We start from the raw sequence: 19,445 nt of genomic DNA, 5'->3' as shown, positions 1-19,445 counted from the left end.
GTGTCTAAGGGAGAGGAGCCTGGAGGGTTGCGCGCCGAGACCCGACGGCACCGGGGCTGCGGCCCGTCCCCCGGCCCGTCCGCGGGGTGCGGGCGGCCCCGGGACTCGGCCCCCTCCCGAGACTGGCAGGACCTTCGGCGCCGCGGCCCCGCGCGTGGTCCGGCCTCGGCCCTCGGCCCCCGGCCCGGGGGCGGCGGCGGCGGCGGGAAGGTGAGTCCGCAGGCCCGGGGCCTCCGCGGGCAAGGACGTTTCGCGTCCCGGGCTCGCTCGCGTCGCCGGGGCAACGACAGGCCCGCGCGGCGCGGAAGCGGGGGAGGGGACCCGGACTCCGCGGGCTCCCGAGACCCGGCCGCCGCCCCGGGTCCTGGTGCAGCCGCGGCCCCGCCGGGCGGAGAAGCCTGCAGCCCGACGTGCGCGCGCGGGTCGGCGGGCCCCGGTGGGCGAGCCGAGTCCCAGCGCTTCGCGGTGACCGCAGCTGTCGCGGCCCACAGCCCGCGCGTGGCCTCCCGCCGCCCGCCCCGCGCGCCCGCCCCGAGTCCCCGGCCGGCGGCGCCGATATGAGCCTGTCACTTGCCCTCGGCCTCGCCCCGGGGACTCCCCCCGTAGCCACCCGCGACCCAAACCACGGTGCAGCGGGTGGTGGAAGGGGGCGCCTGCCCGCAGCACCCCTCGTAGGAGACGGCTGTGGGGCGGCCTCACGAGGACGCCCCGGGAGGCGGAGAGCGTCGCCGTAGCGCCTTCGGGGCGTGTGGAGTCCCCGGAGCTGCGCCGCGTCCCCGGCTGGTCCTTGGAGGGGCCGCGGGGGCTCCGACCCGCAGCCACGGGGCCGGGCTCCCCATCCCGGGGCTCCCCATCCCGCGGCTCCCGGTCCCGGCGGGCGTTTGGGGTTTTCTTTCTATTTCTTTCTTTTTGTTTTGTGTTTGTTTCTGTTACTCCTCACACGAAGATAAGTTCCCATTGATTGGGGGGGCGGGGCCGACGTTCGGCTGCGTCCCCTGGCGCCTGCCCCCCGACTCCCTGGACCAGAATCAGGGGCCCCGCGCCCCGCCGCCCAGTCCGCCGCTTGCCCGCCGCGCCCAGCGCCCTGTCCCCTAATCCCAGGGGACCCCGCTGCACCCGCCGACAGAGCAGAAAACCGAGAGCTCTGATTTTCCAGACTCGCTGTGACTTTCTGTGACTCGTGATTTTACCTTCCTCCTTGGGTCCTAGCGGACACGAGGTGATGGGCCACCGCCTTCGCCCTTCACCTTTCCAGGGAACACGGGCTGACGCCCAAACTGTCCAAAGCGTCTCGGGGAGATCTGTCCCCACAGGCCTGTCCAGCGGAGCGGACGCGTTTCCCAGCCGACGGGGGAGCGGGAGCCGCTTGCGGAGCTTCCCGCTGGGTCCCGTCCTGGGCGCCGAGCGCGTGGACGGCGCAGCCTGGAGGGTTTAGTGTAAGAAACGCCCGCGTTTGGTTGCCTCCCGCTTGTGCCCGCCTAGAGTTAAAACTCTGGGGCATAGAGTTTTAAAGAAAAAGAAAAAACAAGTTTGGGTGTAAGAGTTTCAAGCAGCCCGGCCGGCGTGGCTCAGCGGTTGAGCCTGGAGCCGGGAACCAGGAGGTCAGCCCCTGGATTCCCGGGGGCGCACGTGCCTGGGTTCTGGGCTCCACCCCCGGGGGGGGGGGTGCAGGAGGCCGCTGATGGATGATGCTGCTCTGTCATGTTGCTATCTCTCTCTCTCTCTAAAAATCAACAAAAACATTTTTTATTTAAAAAAAGAGAGTTTTAAACAGACTTTTTCTGTCAAGAGCCAGGTAGCCAGCTTGTCAGTGTCTCCTGCAATCTCCTTTCAAGTCTATACATTTTTTGAATAAAGATCTAATATAGAACTTACGAGAGTTGAGCTTAAACGATACAAATTGTGTTTGTGTTTAGATTTTTAATGTACATTGAAATTTCTAAAAAACTGCGGGGTTGCTCGAGCACTCTTTTGAAACAGTAGAAGCCTCCGCTTCTAGGAAGGGAAGCAGCAGTCCCTCCGCCCTTTCAACAGATCCCGAGTGGGGACCTGCGCTGTGCGCGGCTGCACCGGGGTGAACGGGGACCCCACGGCCGCCCCGCCCCGCCGTCCTGGCTCCCTGAAACCGCCCCCTCTCCTGTTCCTGCCCCTTCACACCCAGCTGGCAAATTCCCCAAAACCACTGAAGGCCCGAGTGAGACCTTGGGCACCTCTCTCCCCGCTGTGCTGGAGTCTGTGTGCCCTTTGTTATTACCGCCACTGTGGTTCTTTGTTTACCTGGACTGCGAGCCCCTGGACGGCAAGAACTGTGTCCGAGGCACTGTGCTTCCTGCGGTGCCCAAGGTGGTGTCAAAGGTCCAGGAGGCAGTTTAATGAGTAGGGTTTGAGGGGCGAATAGCTGCCTGACCCCTGCCTGACAGAATTGGGGACTGAGAAATTAGGTACCATCACAGAAACGGTATATATATATATACACATATATATGTATATATATTTATTTATTTATATATTTATATATATATACATACACACACATACATATATATATATGTTAGGTTCTTACAGGTTTAATACTCCTATTGTGAATGCACATCACACACACACACACACACACACACACACACACACACACACACGGGCCAGCGGTTCCGACCCAGGGGCAATTTTGCCCCCGAGGATACGTGGCGATGCCCGGAGACCCTTCTCTTCCACGACCAGACGGGGGCGCTGGTGGACACCGGGCGCTGCTAAACGTCCCACCGGGCACAGGGCAGTTTCCCACCGCAAAAACGTATCTAGTCCAAAAACGTTCGTCATGCCGGGGCGGGAACCCAGAGGCGGCCGGTCTGCGCGGGTCGGGACTAGCGCGGGTGACCCGGGCCGGCGGGGGCCCGGGCCGCGCGCCCCCTCCCCCTGCGCGCCCGCCCCGCCGCCCCCGACGCGGGCCGCGCGAAGGGCGGGATGCCGGGCCCCCGCCGACCGGCCGAGCTGGGGCCCGGCCGCGAGAGGGAGGCTTCTCTCCTCGCAGCGAGGCCGGGGAGCTGCGCTTCCTGCCCGGCCGACCGGGAGACGGGTCCCCGGGGCGCGAAGGGAAGGGAATCGCGCTGGCTGTCAGCAGCGTCGCTGGTTACAGTGGGAAGAGGGAAACGCCGGGGAGGGAGGGTTGGTCCTGCTCGGCCCCGCCCCTTGTGTGCTGCCCAGCTGCCCAGATTCCAGCTGACAGACCGACAGACCGACAGACCGACAGACCGACAGGCCGCCGCCGACCGTCCCCGCGCTCGCGGAGCTGCTGCAGGGCCGCTGGCATCGCGGGGATCGCAGGGCCGCGCCGAGCCGCCCGACAGCCGAGGGCCCTGCGCGGGTGAGTGACTCGCGCGGACGCCCGCGACCTGGGCAGGAGAGGGGCCGGGTTTGCCCAACTCGCAGGAAGTGGAATGAATGTGCCTCTTGCGCTTCAGTGTTAACCGGCTCTGCAACATGCGCGCGTGAGCACATCCCGCCTCACCCACCCCGTCCGGGCCGTGTCCGCTGTGGGCCCGTCTGGACCGGCTGGGACCTCAGGGGAAGGAGGGGGAGGGAGGGGGCAGTCCCTGGGACCTGGACAGGCTGAGGCCGCTGGCCCGCAGGGGCCCTGCAGCGTGGGCTCGGGCGGCGCCCCCGTCGCCCTGAGGGGTCCGTTCGCCTGTGCGCCTGGAAGCCTAGTAAGACAGCGGGAGTCTGCAGCCGAGAAAGGACTTGTTAAGGAGATGGCACAGTGCCCAGAGTCACAGGCAGCTCATGCTCAACGCCGACTCTCCCACGGTTTCCAGGGGATGGATTATTAAGGGGGAAAATCATTAGTCTTGGTGACCAATGGAGTTTGGGTCCTGGGCTCTACTGATTGGTCAGTGCTGGGGGGGGGGGGGGTGTTAGTTGATCGTTGCATCTGGTCCTGATGTCAGCCATGGAGTTCGTTGCTCTGTCCAATCTTGCAAGGGTTTGTCCTGTAATTGATCATTGCATCTGGTCCTGATGCGGTGAGTCAGGGCTCTAGGTGAGGCCAGTTTGAGCCAAAGCTAAAAAATAAAAGGGCATATTAAAGAAAATAAGGTTTCTGGGTGTTTCCACCAGTGACCAGGGCCGGGTGGGGATTCCAACTCAGAGAGAGTGGAACTTGCTTCGTGCTAGTCAGTGTTTTCCAGCTGCGCAGCATCCGCCCAGTAAGGCCATCCTGCTCCCGGAGCTCACGCTCAGAGACCTGCTCCGGTGGCTTCTAGGGGGTGGGTTATACAGGGTGGGGCAAAAGTAGGATTACAGTTCGTGTGGAAAATAATACAATAATTAAATAATAATACAAGAATAAACTCTGTTTCACTTACTCACAACCTGCTGTTGCCCCACCCTAAACCTACTTCTGCCCCACCTTGTGTAGGGAAAAATCATTAGTCATGGTGACCAAAGGAGTTTGGGTCCTGGTCTCCACTGATTTGTCAGTGCTAGGGTAGGGGGCAACTGGTCATTGCATCTGGTCCTGAGTTGCTCTATCCAATTTCTCACGGGTTTGTTCTGTGGGATCATCCACTTTCCTGTGTCCGGACACAGCTGAGGCCAAGATATTATGTTTAACTCCGTCTCAGTGGTCAAGAAACCCAGGCCCTTGTTCCTAAGACCACTGTTGTTGTTGACCAGAACCTCATTGTCCTGGGTGCTTAATGATTCGGCAAAAGAGAGGTTGGTGGGTGAGTCAGGGCCCTAGGTGAGGCCAGTTTGAATGAAAGCTAACAAATAAAAATAAAAGGCCAGATTAAAGAAAATAAGGTTTCTATGCTAACTCCTCAAAGACCTCCTCATGAGGCTCCTTGCCCTGCTCTGCTCTGTGTCCTCAGGAAACATGTTAGCTGTGCACTTTGACCAGCCGGGAGGACCAGAAAACCTCTACCTGAAGGAGGTGGCCAAGCCAAGCCCAGGAGAGGGAGAAGTCCTCCTGAAGGTGGCGGCCAGCGCCCTGAACAGGGCCGACATACTCCAGGTACTTAGGAGTCAGGGCGGGGCTCCAGAGCCTTCAACAAACATTCATCCAGATAAGGAATGACCTAGGGCATTGCCAGTAACACCCGTCAGGAGGTGTGTGCAGAGTGTATGCTGGGGGTTCTGAGCCCTACCTAGCACGCAAAATACGGGGATACAGTATTTGCAAAGCAGAATCCACCCTGAGTTAATCAATAACCTGCTCGGGCTTCCAGATAAGGAGAAGGGGATTATGATTTGTTGGGGGGGAGGGTCAGGCCATACTCTATTCATTTACTCCACACGCAACTCTGTTCACCATTTGTACTCTACAGGTAAAGAAACTGAGGGTCCAAGAGGTTGAGCAATACATCCAAGACCACGACATTAGGGGAGCTGTGATTCAAATTGAGATCTTTGTGGCTCCAAAGTCTGCACTCTTTCCACTCTGAGGGTCCCAGAGTAGCCAGGGAGCAGTACTCAGAAATTTCTTCTGTCTGCTACTTGAAGAGCTAAACTGGACCAGCTGCATTGGTTGGGCTATTTGAGAAATAAGCACGGGAATTACCTGGTGCATTTTTCCAAAATAAACATGACTGGGACCCAGGCAGGTGGACTTTGAAAAAGCTCCGCAGATGGTTCTGATGGACACTCCTCATTCAGTCCCTCTGGTCTACAGCCCTGGCCAGAGGCTTCTGAGGGTCCTGGCAGTTGCTTTATGAGAACTATCATTTAGGAGTCCACGGTTTTTTCCTAGTCCTGCTACTAACTTATTTTGTGACATTAGACAAGGCATTTCCCTGCCCAGGCCTCAGTTTCTCTGTTTGTATAACAAGGGGTCTAGATGAGGGGGAAAGCTAAGGACCTTACTAATTATGACATCCACTGATTATGTGACCTACCATCTCTTATTTGTATGAAACAAATTATTTCTCCTCTCTCTTTTCCTGCGTTAGAAAAACCCGACTTTATCCTGAATTTTCTCAGACAAAAAGGGGGGTGGCTATTGGGAGAGGGTTGGGGATGGGGACACTCAGATTTCTAATCATGCTCACCACTTAGTGCATTCCTCTCTCCACAGAGACAAGGCCAGTATGCCCCACCTCCAGGAGCCAGCAGCATTTTGGGAGTCGAGGCATCTGGACACGTGGCAGAGCTGGGGCCTGGCTGCCAGGGGCACTGGAAGATCGGGGACCCAGTCATGGCTCTGCTGCCTGGTGGGGGTCAAGCTCAATATGTCACTGTCCCTGAAGGGCTCCTCATGCCCATCCCAGCAGGACTGACCCTGCCCCAAGCTGCAGCCATCCCAGAAGCCTGGCTCACCGCCTTCCAGCTGTTACATTTCGTGGGTGAGGAGCTCCCCGCCCCCCGCCTTGCTTACTTCATATGATGTGGCACGATTCCTTCCTGACTTAGCCACCTCAAATCCCAGTAATGCTCCAGGGCAGCTTTGTCCTGGCCTGGCCACTTAGCCACACCCAAACCCAGCGTCTCACCCTGCTGTACCACCAACAGTGTCAGGTCCTCATACCCTGTTAGCAATGGCTTGATAGCTGAGGCTGAAAATCAGTTATGACTGGATAGAAGGCCCGTGGGATCTTCACACTGTTTGCCCACCAGTCAGCCCAGCTTCTCACAGTCATGCTGAGCTTCTCTCTGGGAGCCCGAGTGCAGCAGAAGGGGCCATTCGGGCAACTCTTACTCTCCCCAATCCCACCGAGGCCAGCCAAACGGTCACGTGAGGGAGCCTGAGGAGACTCCTTAGGGAGCTCAGTGTAACTGGGCAAACAAAGCTCGCACACGGCTTAGACAGCATACAGTTCAGAGGGTGGCCCTGTCTCTAATTACAACAGAAGCTCAAGATGGGAAAAGCTGGTGTGGGCACAGGTGGTCAGAGGAGGCTTTCTGGAAGAAGGACTTGAAGGGTGGGTAGAGTTGCGATGGACAGAAGGCAGCCACAGTGGCCTAAGGTAGAACGTCTTTTTTCTTTCTTAGTGAGAAAAAAGTGAGATTGGCTGCTCCACTCAGAAGTGAAGGATGACAATATCATTGTGAAAAATGAGGCTGGGGCTGGACTGTGGTGGCCTTGAATGGCAGGCTGTCTGGACTTGATACAAAAAGCCAGTCGAGAGCCACATTATGTTGAGAAAGTGACATAACGAAACCTCCGTTTTAGAAGGAAGAGCCTGGTGCCTGGGTGCGGTGCCGGGATTAGTGAGATCAGCTGAGGCCAGTTTCAGACTGAAAGGGGACCAGCTTCTGGTGGTGACGGTGGGAATGGTGGTTAGTCTTATTCAGGTACAGGTTGGAGATGTGCATTTGGGTATTATTTCATAGGTGAAACAGATTACGGATGTGGCTGCTAATAACTTTCAAAAAGTTGTTTCCCACTTTGACTAGAGGCAAAGAGAGCAAGAAATTTGGCACTTGGTGGTCCCCGGGGCCAGGTGATCATGGTAGAATATGCCTATGTGGAGAATGTGTAGCAACTGCAAAGTAAAGAGAATGAATGGTTCCTGTACTTTCTGTCACAGGAAATGTTCAGGCCGGAGACACTGTGCTAATCCATGCAGGAGCAAGCGGGGTGGGCACAGCTGCCATCCAACTTGCCCGGAATGCTGGAGCTGTTCCTCTGGTCACAATTGGCTCCCAGGACAAGCTTCAAATGGCAGAAAAACTTGGAGCAGCTGCTGGATTCAATTACAAAGAAGAGGATTTTTCTGAAGCAACAATGAAATTCACCAAAGGTAAACAACAGCTTCTGCAACTCAGCAGGAATTTTAGGGATGATTAAATAAATTCCTCACCAGCCTCAAGGTTGCCAGTGCTCTAGATCTGTCTTGCCTCTGCTAAATGCACAGCAGCTGTCCTGGCCAAGTTCTGGCACTCTGGTATTGGACCTTCGGAGACAGGCAAGCAGCATTTAGGATGAAGACAGTTTCCATGTGTATTCTTGTGATGTGATTCATACACGTTTTAGAAACTGGATAATCACGCAGAGTTGGCCTGGAATTAGCCAGGACCTCTTATTCCCAGCCAGCCAGCACACAGAGAGTTAAGAGGAGAGAGACATAGAGCAGAGACCGGTATGGAGATGGTCATAGTAGGGTTGGGGAGGTAGCTTCCTAAATGGATGAGCCTCTGTATTCCAAAGCCAAATCTGAGTATTTTGGACACATCCCTTCCCATTTTTCCACATGAAATCAAAAAGGAGAGATGGCACCAAAGCTAGTAAAGCTATAATTTAAACAACCCAGTGCAGATGCTTCATAACTTAGATGTGAACTACTAGCCTGCCCTGAAGCCTGGAGTGGACCTCCCCTGTTCTGGCCGCACTCATGCCCAGGTGCCAGTGGGTTCTCTATTTACGTGGAGAGTCAGGGAAGATACCAGATCATGGTGTTGTCCCATTTCCCTCTTGCTGTGGCTAGAGATCATAAAAGATGAATTATTTCAAACATGTATGGTAGAGTTCAGCTACCTAAACTCCATTTACAACAATGTTTCTATAAGCAGTATTTCTAGTTCCAATCTATAGATTTACCACTTGCACCTGTGTTTGTTTATACCCACAAATATACCCTGAAACCTTATTTTGCACCAAGCTTTCTGTGTCTGACTAGCATCGCAAATTGTGTTTCATGTGGAAGGCGCTGGAGTCAGCCTTATTCTAGACTGCATAGGAGGATCCTACTGGGAAAAAAACGTCAACTGCCTGGCTGTTGATGGTCGCTGGGTTCTCTATGGCCTGATGGGAGGAGCTGATGTCAGCGGGCCTCTGTTTTCAAAGCTTCTTTTTAAACGAGGAAGTCTGGTCACCAGTCTGCTGAGATCTAGGGACAAAAAGGTGAGTGATGAGAGAAAAGAAAACTACTACCTAGAGAAGTGTGATTCATTTTCATAACCCCCAAGAAGGGAAGATTTGTTACATCATAAGTTAGGGAGCCCATGTAGAAATCTGCCCCTCTGTGGATAAACAGTTAGCTAACCTACTTTCACAGAACTAATTAAAATTGGTCCATAGAAGCCTGGACATCTTGGAAAGAGGGTAGCGAACACTTCATACATGAGGCTTGGGGAGTCTTTCTAACAGAATGAGCCATTTTAGGGAATATTTTTAATAATTCCAAGACTGGAATTTTAATAAATTCCAAGGAATTTAATAATTCCTTTAGAAAGGCAGGACTCTTCTCGGTATGCTGAGAAAGCCTCTTAGGTACGTAAGCCTCAACCTTCAACTTGAAACCTTTGTGCCGGCTCTAGGACTGTTTCCCAGCGCAGGGGTTCCCACCCGCGGGGCTGCAGAGCCTGACCGTCCCTCTGAAGCGAGCCTGTGGAAGGCTGCCTGTGGCTGCCTCCTGCCTGAAGCCTGTGTTAAAAGCAGCCCTCGGGCCGTCAGTGACGCCAGGGTTTCCCCCCGGGCTTCAGCCTTTCTCCGGCCCGGATCGGGGGACACACGTTTGGGGGCGCGCACGCAGGCCGCTCAGGAAGGGCCGGGGCGCGCACGCTGTCGGGCGGGCCTCGGCCCCGCTGACGGCCCCCTCTGCCTTCTCAGTACAAGCAGGTGCTGGTGAAGGCTTTTACGGAGCAAATTGTGCCCCACTTCTCCTCGGAGGGCCCCCAACGTCTTCAGCCGGTTCTGGACAGAGTCTACCCCTTGGCTGAAATCCAGGACGCCCACAAGTACATGGAGAGTAACAAGCACACGGGCAAGATCGTCCTGGAGGTGCCCCAGTGAGGGGGGCAGGCACCGGCCCTCGGCCCTTCCCGGAGCAGACCCGCGGGAAATCCACGAACGCCCGCCTGTAACCCACTGGGCTCCCCCGGCCCATCAGCCGGTCGGTGGAAAGCTGGTCGAAGGAAATAAAGCGTGTACTTCAGAGGCGCCCGGCGCACTGTGCGCGGCCCCGCGCGCGGCCCGAGGCCGCGGGGCGGGGAAGGGGCGGGAGACGGGAAGGGCGTCGCCGCGGGATTACAGGGGAGGCGGGGCCGCAGACGCTCCACCCTCAGGGGCTGCAGCAGGGTTCTGGGTACCGAGACAGCACCCTGCAGGGTCGAATTCCCGCACTGCCAGGGGCCCGGGGCACGCGCGCGGCCCCCGCTCGGGCTGCGGGAGCCCAGCAGCCAGGGGCTTCGCATCAGGCCCCGCCCCCTTCCAGAACTCTCCTGAGTAGCCCCTCCCCTAACCCCTCTTCCAGGCCCCGCCCCCGGGGTAGCCCCACCCCTAACCATCTTCAAGGCCCCGCCCCCGAGAGTAGCCCCACCCTAACATTTCCCCAGGCCCCGCCCCCTGAGAGTAGCCCCACCCCTAACCATCTTCCCAGGCCCCGCCCCCTGAGAGTAGCTCCACCTCCAGTCACCCTCGGGCCCCGCCCCTTCCCTCCTATTTCCTCTGCTCAGGGCCGTCCGGACAGGAACACCGCCCCTTCTTAAGCTAAGGCCCCTCCCCTTTCGGTCCGAGGCCGGGCTGCGCCTCTGACGCCAGCCTTTCAAGCTTCCGGCCTCAGAGCTAACTCGAGCTCGTTTTGCTCCGGAGTCCTTTGGCCAGGGGACACTGCGTCAGCACGTCCCCACGTGAGACGGCGGTCTTCCTGCGCGTTCTGAACAGCTTCCGGTGGAGCCTGGTTGTTGATTCCGTGCGTCTGACGCCTTGTTGAGCTGAGAGCTGAGCGGCCTCGGAGGAGTAAAGGAGAGTTCTGACGTTTGCTTCGGCAACCTCATCAGCCCGCCAAGATGGCGATGCAAGCGGCCAAGAGGGCGAACGTGAGTACCGGGGACCCCTGCCGAGGAGCGGGAGGACTTCGCCGCTGGGCCTCCTCGGCGCGCGGAGCAGAGCAGTCTTGGCCCTCCTCCGCTCCCAGGGCCCGGAGCCCAGAAGTTACTGTGATCTCGGAGGGGGTTTCAGCCTGGCCTGGTGCTTAGAAATAGGACCCGTGAGCCACATTTGCGCCCCTGCCCCTTTTGAGAGTTTTTGTTCAGTCTCTGATCCTAAATCGTAATGTCAGTGCTAGTGTTAACGCTACAGCCTTTGTCGCTTCACCTGCACCTGCAACCTGGCGTCAGGATCTTTCCGGCCTAAAGGTCAATAGCACAGATGAGTCCCAGATAAATAACTTGATGGTCAACAGGCAGCTAAAGCCCGGGAGTCTTCTCGTCACGGAGCTTTTGGGATCCTTCATGTTTTCATTCAGCAATATTTTTGAGCACGTACGATGTGCCAGACTTGGGAAATGGGAAACAATCAGTTGTATATATTGAACAGCTGCTACGTGCGAGACACTAGACTAGATATTGGAGATACAGCGGTGCATAAAACCAAAAGCTGCTTACATTTTTACGGTAGGGGCGTTATGGAAACCAAAAAAAAAAAAAAAAGTGTCAAAAAACAGTGTTCAACTCTGAGATGCTGAGAAATATAGTAAGATGAAGACAGATAATTGGACATGGTGAGATGGAGACTTTTGGTGACCTTGATTTTCATTTCTGTGGATGAAAACTTAGTTGTGGTGGGAGGAAAAGAGGGTGGAAGTTGAGAAAGTGGAGACAGTTCTTTCCACAAGTTTTCATTTAGATATGGAGAAGGGAAATTGGATGATAGCTGGCTCTTTTCTTTTTTAAGATGTGTGCCAATGGGAATGATCCAGTAAGTGGGAGAAACTGACGATGTAGGAGAAAGATGGGTTTAGTTCAGGAGTGATTTGGAGTAGAGGGGGGGTTGGCATAGTACTGAGAGGGAAAGTGGATGCGTCTGGATGAATGTAGATTGCTAGGTTTAGTAATACGAATATAAAGTACTTAACATTTGGTCATATCTATTTTTTCCAGTACGCAAGAGCCAAGGTCACCTCCTAGTATGGTCAGGGAAGAGAATATAGCCCAGCTCAGATATTAGAGGGAGTGGTGGTGGTAAGGTATGAGGAGAGAAAAGAAAGTGGGATGTAGTGTCTTGCAGCAGGAGAAAGCAGACTTACTAGAGAAGAATACTGTAATTGACTGTTGATCATCTGTTTGAACTTATCCTTGAATCTTAAAATCTAAAACTTTATTGTACATATTTGTTTACCATTTGTCACTACTACTGGTTTGAGGGCAGGGGATAGGTGTATTATTCTTACATTTATACAACACAGCCTAATGCCTGACATAGTTGCCAGTTTAATAAATAGTGAGCAAATAACCATTATGTAACTGAGTATGTTGATAAGGAGCACAGAATCTGGATGAGAGATGCATATTTGAGAGTCATCAACTCAGTGTGGAAATCGTGTGTGGTTAAGAGAGAGTGTAGAGTTTGGGGGGTGGGGTACATAAAGAGTCAAGACAAGAAATCTAAAGATAAAACTTTGGAAAGGCATATTTTAATGGCAGAGAAGACTAAGAACTAACTGGACAGAAAGGTTGGGAGAAAGCCAAGGAAAGAGTGTCAAGAAAGTCATAGTCAATGGCGTCAGAGGCTCAGAGAAGTTAAGTATGATGAGAACTGGACGCTGCAAGTATAAGATCTTCGTGTGTAAAAGCACTTTGATCAGAGTTTTGGATTGGAAGCTAGAGTGTGGGAGGTTGATGAGTGTCAGTGAAGTAAAGAATGTGAAGCAGTAACGACAGACTTCCTCTTCCCAGGTGCCTGACTGAAGAAGCAAAGAGCAAGATAGGGCAGTAGAGAGCGACAAGTCTCGGGAATGCAGAAACCTAGTCTTTTTTCCTCCACTCTGTGACCTAATACCGCCTAGCGTGCTGTACACGTAAGGAAGGTGCTCAGTAAATACTTGTTGAATGAATGAAAAGGGAGCCAAATGACTGTTTTGTGTTGTGTAATGATGGTAGTACATAAGCAAACTGCTCGCCTGAGGAATGAAAGAAACCAGTCGTGTTGGCAATAATAAATAAATAAATAATGTATTGGGCTTGTAGTAGCCCCTTATTAGTTCCGACTAATAGTCTTCCCTAAAACCAGTGTCCAGTTGCTTTTCCAAAGAACATGCCATTTTCAGTAATATCAGATTACAATTCTTATCCTTGACTTTTTTATCATTTTGTATTATGAGAACTTGTTTATTAGGTATCACTCTTTCTCCTTATTATAATGACCATACATATTTCTCATTTTAGATTCGACTTCCACCCGAAGTAAATCGGATTTTGTACATAAGAAATTTGCCTTACAAAATCACAGCTGAAGAAATGTATGATATATTTGGGAAATATGGACCTATTCGTCAAATCAGAGTGTGAGTTGACTGAGACTTTTGAAATGTCATTTAAGGAAAATGTTGCAAAATCTGTAATCTTAGAATTATAGCTGACAGCCGGGCCTGAGAGCCTAGAGGCTAATAGATTGAAGTCAGGGAAAGGAGATTTGTTCTTTTTTCTTTCTTTTTCTTTTTTTTTTTTTTTTTAAGAGAAAAATACCTACTGAGACCTTCATGATCCAGCTCAATGAGAGCCAACTAGTTGTGAAATTACAGAGAGCATGAATGTTTGAGGGGACTGGAAGGGAAGAGAAGGAACTAACATTTATTGCATATCTTCTATTTGTAAAGTCAAAAACTATGCTATGTGTTTTATGTGCATTAACTCTGATTTTCTCAACAATCTTCACTGGCCTCTTTGCTGACTCCAGACTTTCTAAATAAACTGAGTAAAGGGATATAAAAGTAACTGAGAAAATTTCTTTTTTTTTCAATTACAGCTTTCTGTGGAAGATTTAAAAGTATAGGGGACCCTTCCCCTGATCTGCTCTTTAAAAAAAAAAAAATCTGCTTACTCAGTAATTCTCTGATTTGTCCAAAGCAATATAGTCTCATTTTAGAGAAGTAAAGTCATATTACTTATAATTCTACCATATAAAGAAAAACAATACTAAAAAAAAGTATAAGAGAAAATAATTGCAACACAAATTCATGTTTTAATTTAATCTAAACTAATTCCAAATTTAAATTGAAGGCTTTATACCTTAAAGTGATATTTCTTGAACAGCTACTAAATGCATTTGTTGTAGTAGGTACTTTTATTTGCATCACTGTCATTCAGCTCTGTGTGGAGGTGATACTGTGTCTGTTTCACAGGTGAGACTGCCAAGGCCCGGAGAGTAAAAGTAGCTTTCTAGCTTCACACAGCTATTTAGTGATAAAATCTTCTGATTCTAAATTAAATTTCTACACTACACAGCACACGGTCACATTAACTAGTATAAATGGGCTGGTTACCTGAGAGTCCATCTGAAAGATCTAAGGTTTTTATTTTTAGTTGAAATATCTTTCTAGAGCTTGAGCCAAACTGACATTGTGCCTGGAAACAAGATCTCAGATGCTCCTAGAATATCTCTTTCTTAATGAATTTTCTTTTATGACCTGAGAGCTCTTCCTTGGTTGGCTTTTAGAACTCTGTGAGATCTTGAGGACTCTCCTTTAAAATGATCACTGTCCTTCCAGAAAGTCAACCAATAACTAGAAAGATGTCATCACTGATACTGAAATGGGGATGAAAATGAAGTACTATAGACCAGCTGTCCTTTTTACTTTATTTTATTTACTTATTTTTAAAAAATATGTCTTTATTGATTTCAGAGAGAAGAAGCGAGAGGGAGAGAGAGATAGAAACATCAATGATGAGAGAGTCATTGATCAGCTGCCTCCTGCACGCCCCAACACGGGATTGAGCCCGCAATCTGGGCATGTGCCCTGACCAGGAATCAAACTTCTGTCTCCTGGATTATAGGTCGATGCTCAACCTCTGAACCATGTCAGCCAGGCAACAGCTATCCTTTTTAGAAAGTCTTAATCTTCTGAATATTTGATAAAAGCTTTGGACCCTTTCCACAGAAGAATACATACAACATTTTGCATCTGACTTCAGTGGGTACATGGACTCTGGGTTAGGAAACTCTGTTCTAGATGTAAAAGAATGGTGTGCAGAAGACCCCCTGACTTTAGGCCCTGTAGCTACCCATGTGACTACAGATTGGCTGCCTTTTTTGGCTTTCTGTTTTCTCATGTGTAAAATAATGTGGATGGATGGTGCCTTTCAGTTATTAACATGGAGGTAGCATGATAAGTTTAGTGGATTGATTAAGACCTAGGTTCAGATACTGAGTACTTGCTAGTCATGTGAAACTGGACAAAATATTTAAACCCTCTGAGCTTATCGGTGACATACAGTCTTCCTAACCTGTTCTCTTAAAAGAATTTTAGGGAGGATCAAATTAGATGTGCCTGTGGCAGCACTTTGTCATTGAGTATTTCCTTCCAGTGTGCATTGGCCACCCTCCTCTGTGTTCCCCTTGCACCTTCTCTGACCATCTCTCCTTAGTTAACACATGCTTTTGCTGTCTGTGTACTCACTTGTATCTCCTGCCAGCCTACGAGCTCCTCCAGGGCAGGTACCATATATTCTTTTCACTTTGTGTTGACAGCTCTTGTTCCCGATACATGTTAAACACCCAATGTATATAAGTAAGTGAATAATATACAAAATGGTAGTGTGGCTGTGGTTAATTTATGAAGGTATTACAAAATGTACGCCTTATGTCAGCAAAGTTAGAGAAAAGTTTGGTGTGCAGGAACTTGGGTCTAAATTATAGATTGAGAAACAGGTGTTTTTCTGTCCCATTGCTGTGCTCATGCTTTATGGTATACTTGGCACCTAGCACTAGCGTGACCAACCTTCCCAGTATGCCCAGGACTTAGGTTTTCTGGGATGTGGACTTATAGTGCTAAAAATTGGACAGCCTTGGGCAAATTGAGATGATTGGTCACCCTACCTGGCATGTAGCAGACACGGGCATGGTGCTTTGAACTTTTTAAATCCCATTCTTTCTTGTTACCTTTTTTGATTATTAAAACCACAGGTTGCCCGGCCGGGCGTGGCTCAGCGGTTGAGCGTCGACCTAGGATCCAGGCGATCATCGGGGTTCGATTCCCGGTCAGGGTACATGCCCGGGTTGTGGGCTCGATCAGTGACTCTTTCATCATTGATGTTTCTATCTCTCTCTCTCTCCCTCTGCTTTCCTCCCTCTAAAATCAATAAAGATATATTTTTAAAAAAACAAAAACCACATGTAGGGTAGAGGATGTGGTAGAGTCTGGTGTCACTATTTGACACATGAAGCAACTGAAGCTCAGAGAGCTTAAGTTACATGATTAGGTATTCTCATTCCTGCTCTAAGCTTTTACCACCAATCTGGAAAGTAATGTTGGCTCAGTGCCTAACATAGTAGCTACCAAGTACATGCTTTTAAAAATTAAAATTACCATGTGGTTCTCAAGATAATAGGTTGATAAATAGGACTGGGACACTTAAGATGGAGAGTCTTTAAAATTCAGTTAGGGCCTTGGCCGAGTAGCCCAGTTGGTTAGAGTATCTTCCCGATACGCCAAGGTTGCAGGGATGGCCAGTCAGGGCCCATACAAGAATCAACCAATGAATGCATAAATAAGTGGAACAACAATTGATGTTTCTCTCTCCTTTCCTCTCTCTAAAGTCAATAAGTAAACATTAAAAAAATAAAATAAAATGCAGTTTGTGCCCATCCCTGTTCTTTCTAAGATGTAAGAGGGAGAAAGAGAGTTGCTTTTATTTGTTTTGTCAGCTTCCTGGAGAAAGGATGTGAGAGAAAGTAGACCTCTACCTTTCAAATGCTTATTAGCACTGTGGTATACATAGCACTATGAGAGTAAAATGAAAAAACAAAACAAAAAAACACATGTTTGCCCTGAGGAACTTGAAATCTTAAGTTTTTCATGTTTTATTCCAAAGGAAAAATTAGGTAGACTTTTCGGGGAAATCTTTGGAGCAGTGTTTTATCCTTTGTGTAGTCCCTGGCCTTCATACTTGATGCATTCTTGAAAACGATTAAAAGTCCAAAAGTTGTTAGACTTCCCAGAGAGTAAAGAGTATTATGAAATCCCTCATCAGGCCCATGCAACCTGACAAAGAGAGCATTCAGTGATGTCGGCATCCTCCAACACCCCAGCCCTCTATACCTATCCCATCCCCTTTACAGAAAGCGCAGGTTCTGACTGGGGCCCAAGACTATAATCTCATCCTAGATCAAATCCAGGCAGGTGCCTCCCCTTCCCGTGGCCCGCTCCCTCTCCTTGACCCTATGCAGGGACTGCGGCAGACCACAGTCTTAAACTTCATTCCACAGTTGCGTTGGGTGGCTAGAACACAGGTGGAGGCAAGGGTCCATCTTTACCACACCGGAGCATAGCTGAGTAGATCCCTGCCCACTGTCCCCACTAACAAGCACAGGGCCATCTGCTGCCCGCAGTTTGTTGCTCCTCACACTTCCCTACCTACTCCCGACAGGTGGTGAGATGAGAGGAGGTGGTAGGAACGCCTGCGCGAGAAGCAGCCCATGTCCACGAGCAAGGTCGAGCTTCACCTCCAGCTGCCTTAGCATTCTGCTCTGGCTCGCCGGTTACCCCACCCACAAGCGTGCTTCCATCCCAGTCTCTGCAGAGGCCCAGCCCTGTTCCCCAGCCAGAGGGGGTTTTTAATGCATGACAGTGCAGATTGTATTAAAAATGAATGTATGAAAGTAAGGGGCTCACTATATTACATTTTAAAAAGGCAAGACTTTTCTAAGAAAAGTGAAAGAAATGACATTAACTCTCTACATTGGAGGATGCACTTTTCTGGTCCTGAAGGACGATGGTTGGCTGTTTCTTATATCTCATCTCTACATTGGAAGGTGTCCTTTTCTTGTCATAAAGGATAATGGTTGGCTGTTTTATCTGTATCTCATTTAGAATTATGCCATCTTGGTGTAGGGGCTTCCCTTCCACCCCCACAGAATAGGTTTTATTGTTATGGATTTGATAAAGCTCAGTAAAATAATGCCCGGAAATGTATTTCTTGCATTGATGGTCGTTTTATATTTAAGAATTGAAACTATAATTAAATTAGGGTGGGCGAATCCAAATCTTGAGAAACAAGGGCTAGTTTCCAGGTGGTAGTGTGGTAAATAAAGTATTGGTTCTGTTGCATAAATGCACAGTAAGAAAAACTCCATTCAGCCTTGGCTAGGTAACTTTGTTGGTAAGAGCATTTTCCTGATACGCTAAGGTAGCGGGTTCTATCCTTGGTCAGGGCATATACAGGAAACAACTGGTGAATGCATAAATGGGTGGAACAGCAGGTGGATGTTTCTCTCTGTCTCCCTCCTCCCTTCCTCTCTCTCAAGTAAAAATTAAAATAAATTTTTTTTTATTAAAAACTCTATTCAGACATTGCTAATAGGAGCCATCACTCCTTAGTACTGTACTTTCCAGTGTAAGACTGAAAATTGGTTCTTAGTATGAGAAGTAGGAAAGACTAGAACATGAAGACAGTGACAAAGTTTCAAGCTAGTTCTTTGCTGTTACTCGTTTAGTAGCTATATTAGTGTTCTTGATATAACAGTAAGTTTAACTTATAGCTGTTTTACTTAAAAACAAAATTACCCAATTCAAGAATTACAGACCTATCTATTCATAATGTTTATTTCCTCTAATGGTTTTCAGGTAAATGTGTATTTAATTAAGTCTGATTCAACTCTGCAGGGGGAACACACCTGAAACTAGAGGAACAGCTTATGTAGTCTACGAGGACATCTTTGATGCCAAGAACGCGTGTGATCACCTGTCCGGATTCAATGTTTGTAACAGATACCTCGTGGTCTTGTACTATAATGCCAACAGGGTAAGTTTAGCCACGGTGCTCCTTGTGTCAGGAGCCCTTATAAGAACTGCTCCATTAGGGGAGATGGGTACTCTGAGTTCTTTTCTGGCTGGTGTTATTAGTGGACTTCGTTTGACATTAACTTTGGTGCTTACCACATTTTCAGGCATTTCAGAAGATGGACACAAAGAAGAAGGAAGAACAGTTGAAGCTTCTCAAGGAGAAGTATGGCATCAACACAGATCCACCAAAGTAATGTTTTCTTCGTTTTTATTTTGGACTGAAACCCTGTGAATCACCACTCTACCCCTTTTCAGTTTTTAGTTAATACTGAGTATTATGGTTTCTTGTTTGAGGTTCAGGATGACCCTGCTTAAAACTTTGATACATGTTAGAATTTATTGTTAATAAACTTCTAGCTTTTGTAAAACATGTCAGTGTTTCCTCTTGAACTTTCCCCTCCTGTTTGATACCAAGGGGAAAAACACAGCAGTTGAACCATCTGGAGAATTCTTTGGTGGTAGGTGGTCCTAGAAACAGCTTCTTGAGCAGGGACCTTTTTGTATTCTCAGTGCCTCCAGTGTGCACCCCACTGCTTAGCCATCAGGAACTCGTGAGAGGGTTGTCATTTATTGAATGGCTATTAGTAATGAAATCTTCCAATAAATTGGTGAAGGTAGATATCTCCATTTTGCAGATAGGGAAATCAAAGCTCATGTTGGTTGAATGAGTGAAATGCTTACATTAAAAGTTGCTGTAACATCAACCAGTTATTAACCATGCCAGTACATTTGAAT

At 49.8% G+C, this 19,445-nt stretch overlaps 2 protein-coding genes across 2 annotated transcripts; both read left to right on the top strand.

Moving 5' to 3' along the window:
- The first annotated feature begins 2,943 nt into the window (after positions 1 to 2,943).
- TP53I3 (tumor protein p53 inducible protein 3) lies at positions 2,944 to 9,871 on the top strand. The gene is made up of 6 exons (XM_081156291.1): positions 2,944 to 3,361; positions 4,866 to 5,008; positions 6,068 to 6,335; positions 7,521 to 7,733; positions 8,637 to 8,833; positions 9,542 to 9,871. The coding sequence occupies exons 1-6, from the start codon at positions 2,962 to 2,964 to the stop codon at positions 9,722 to 9,724; spliced, it is 1,404 nt and encodes a 467-aa protein (XP_081012417.1). The 5' UTR covers positions 2,944 to 2,961; the 3' UTR covers positions 9,725 to 9,871.
- Positions 9,872 to 10,439: 568 nt separating this feature from the next.
- SF3B6 (splicing factor 3b subunit 6) lies at positions 10,440 to 19,080 on the top strand. Its single transcript, XM_081156401.1, has 4 exons — positions 10,440 to 10,749; positions 13,096 to 13,214; positions 18,531 to 18,669; positions 18,815 to 19,080. Exons 1-4 carry the CDS (start codon positions 10,720 to 10,722, stop codon positions 18,902 to 18,904), a joined length of 378 nt encoding a protein of 125 aa, XP_081012527.1. The 5' UTR covers positions 10,440 to 10,719; the 3' UTR covers positions 18,905 to 19,080.
- The last annotated feature ends 365 nt before the right edge of the window (positions 19,081 to 19,445 follow it).

The sequence above is a fragment of the Miniopterus schreibersii genome (assembly GCF_964146895.1).
Source record: "Miniopterus schreibersii genome assembly, chromosome: 13".
Classification (NCBI taxonomy): Eukaryota; Metazoa; Chordata; class Mammalia; order Chiroptera; family Miniopteridae; genus Miniopterus; species Miniopterus schreibersii.
This window is presented reverse-complemented; position numbering and strand designations above follow the sequence as displayed.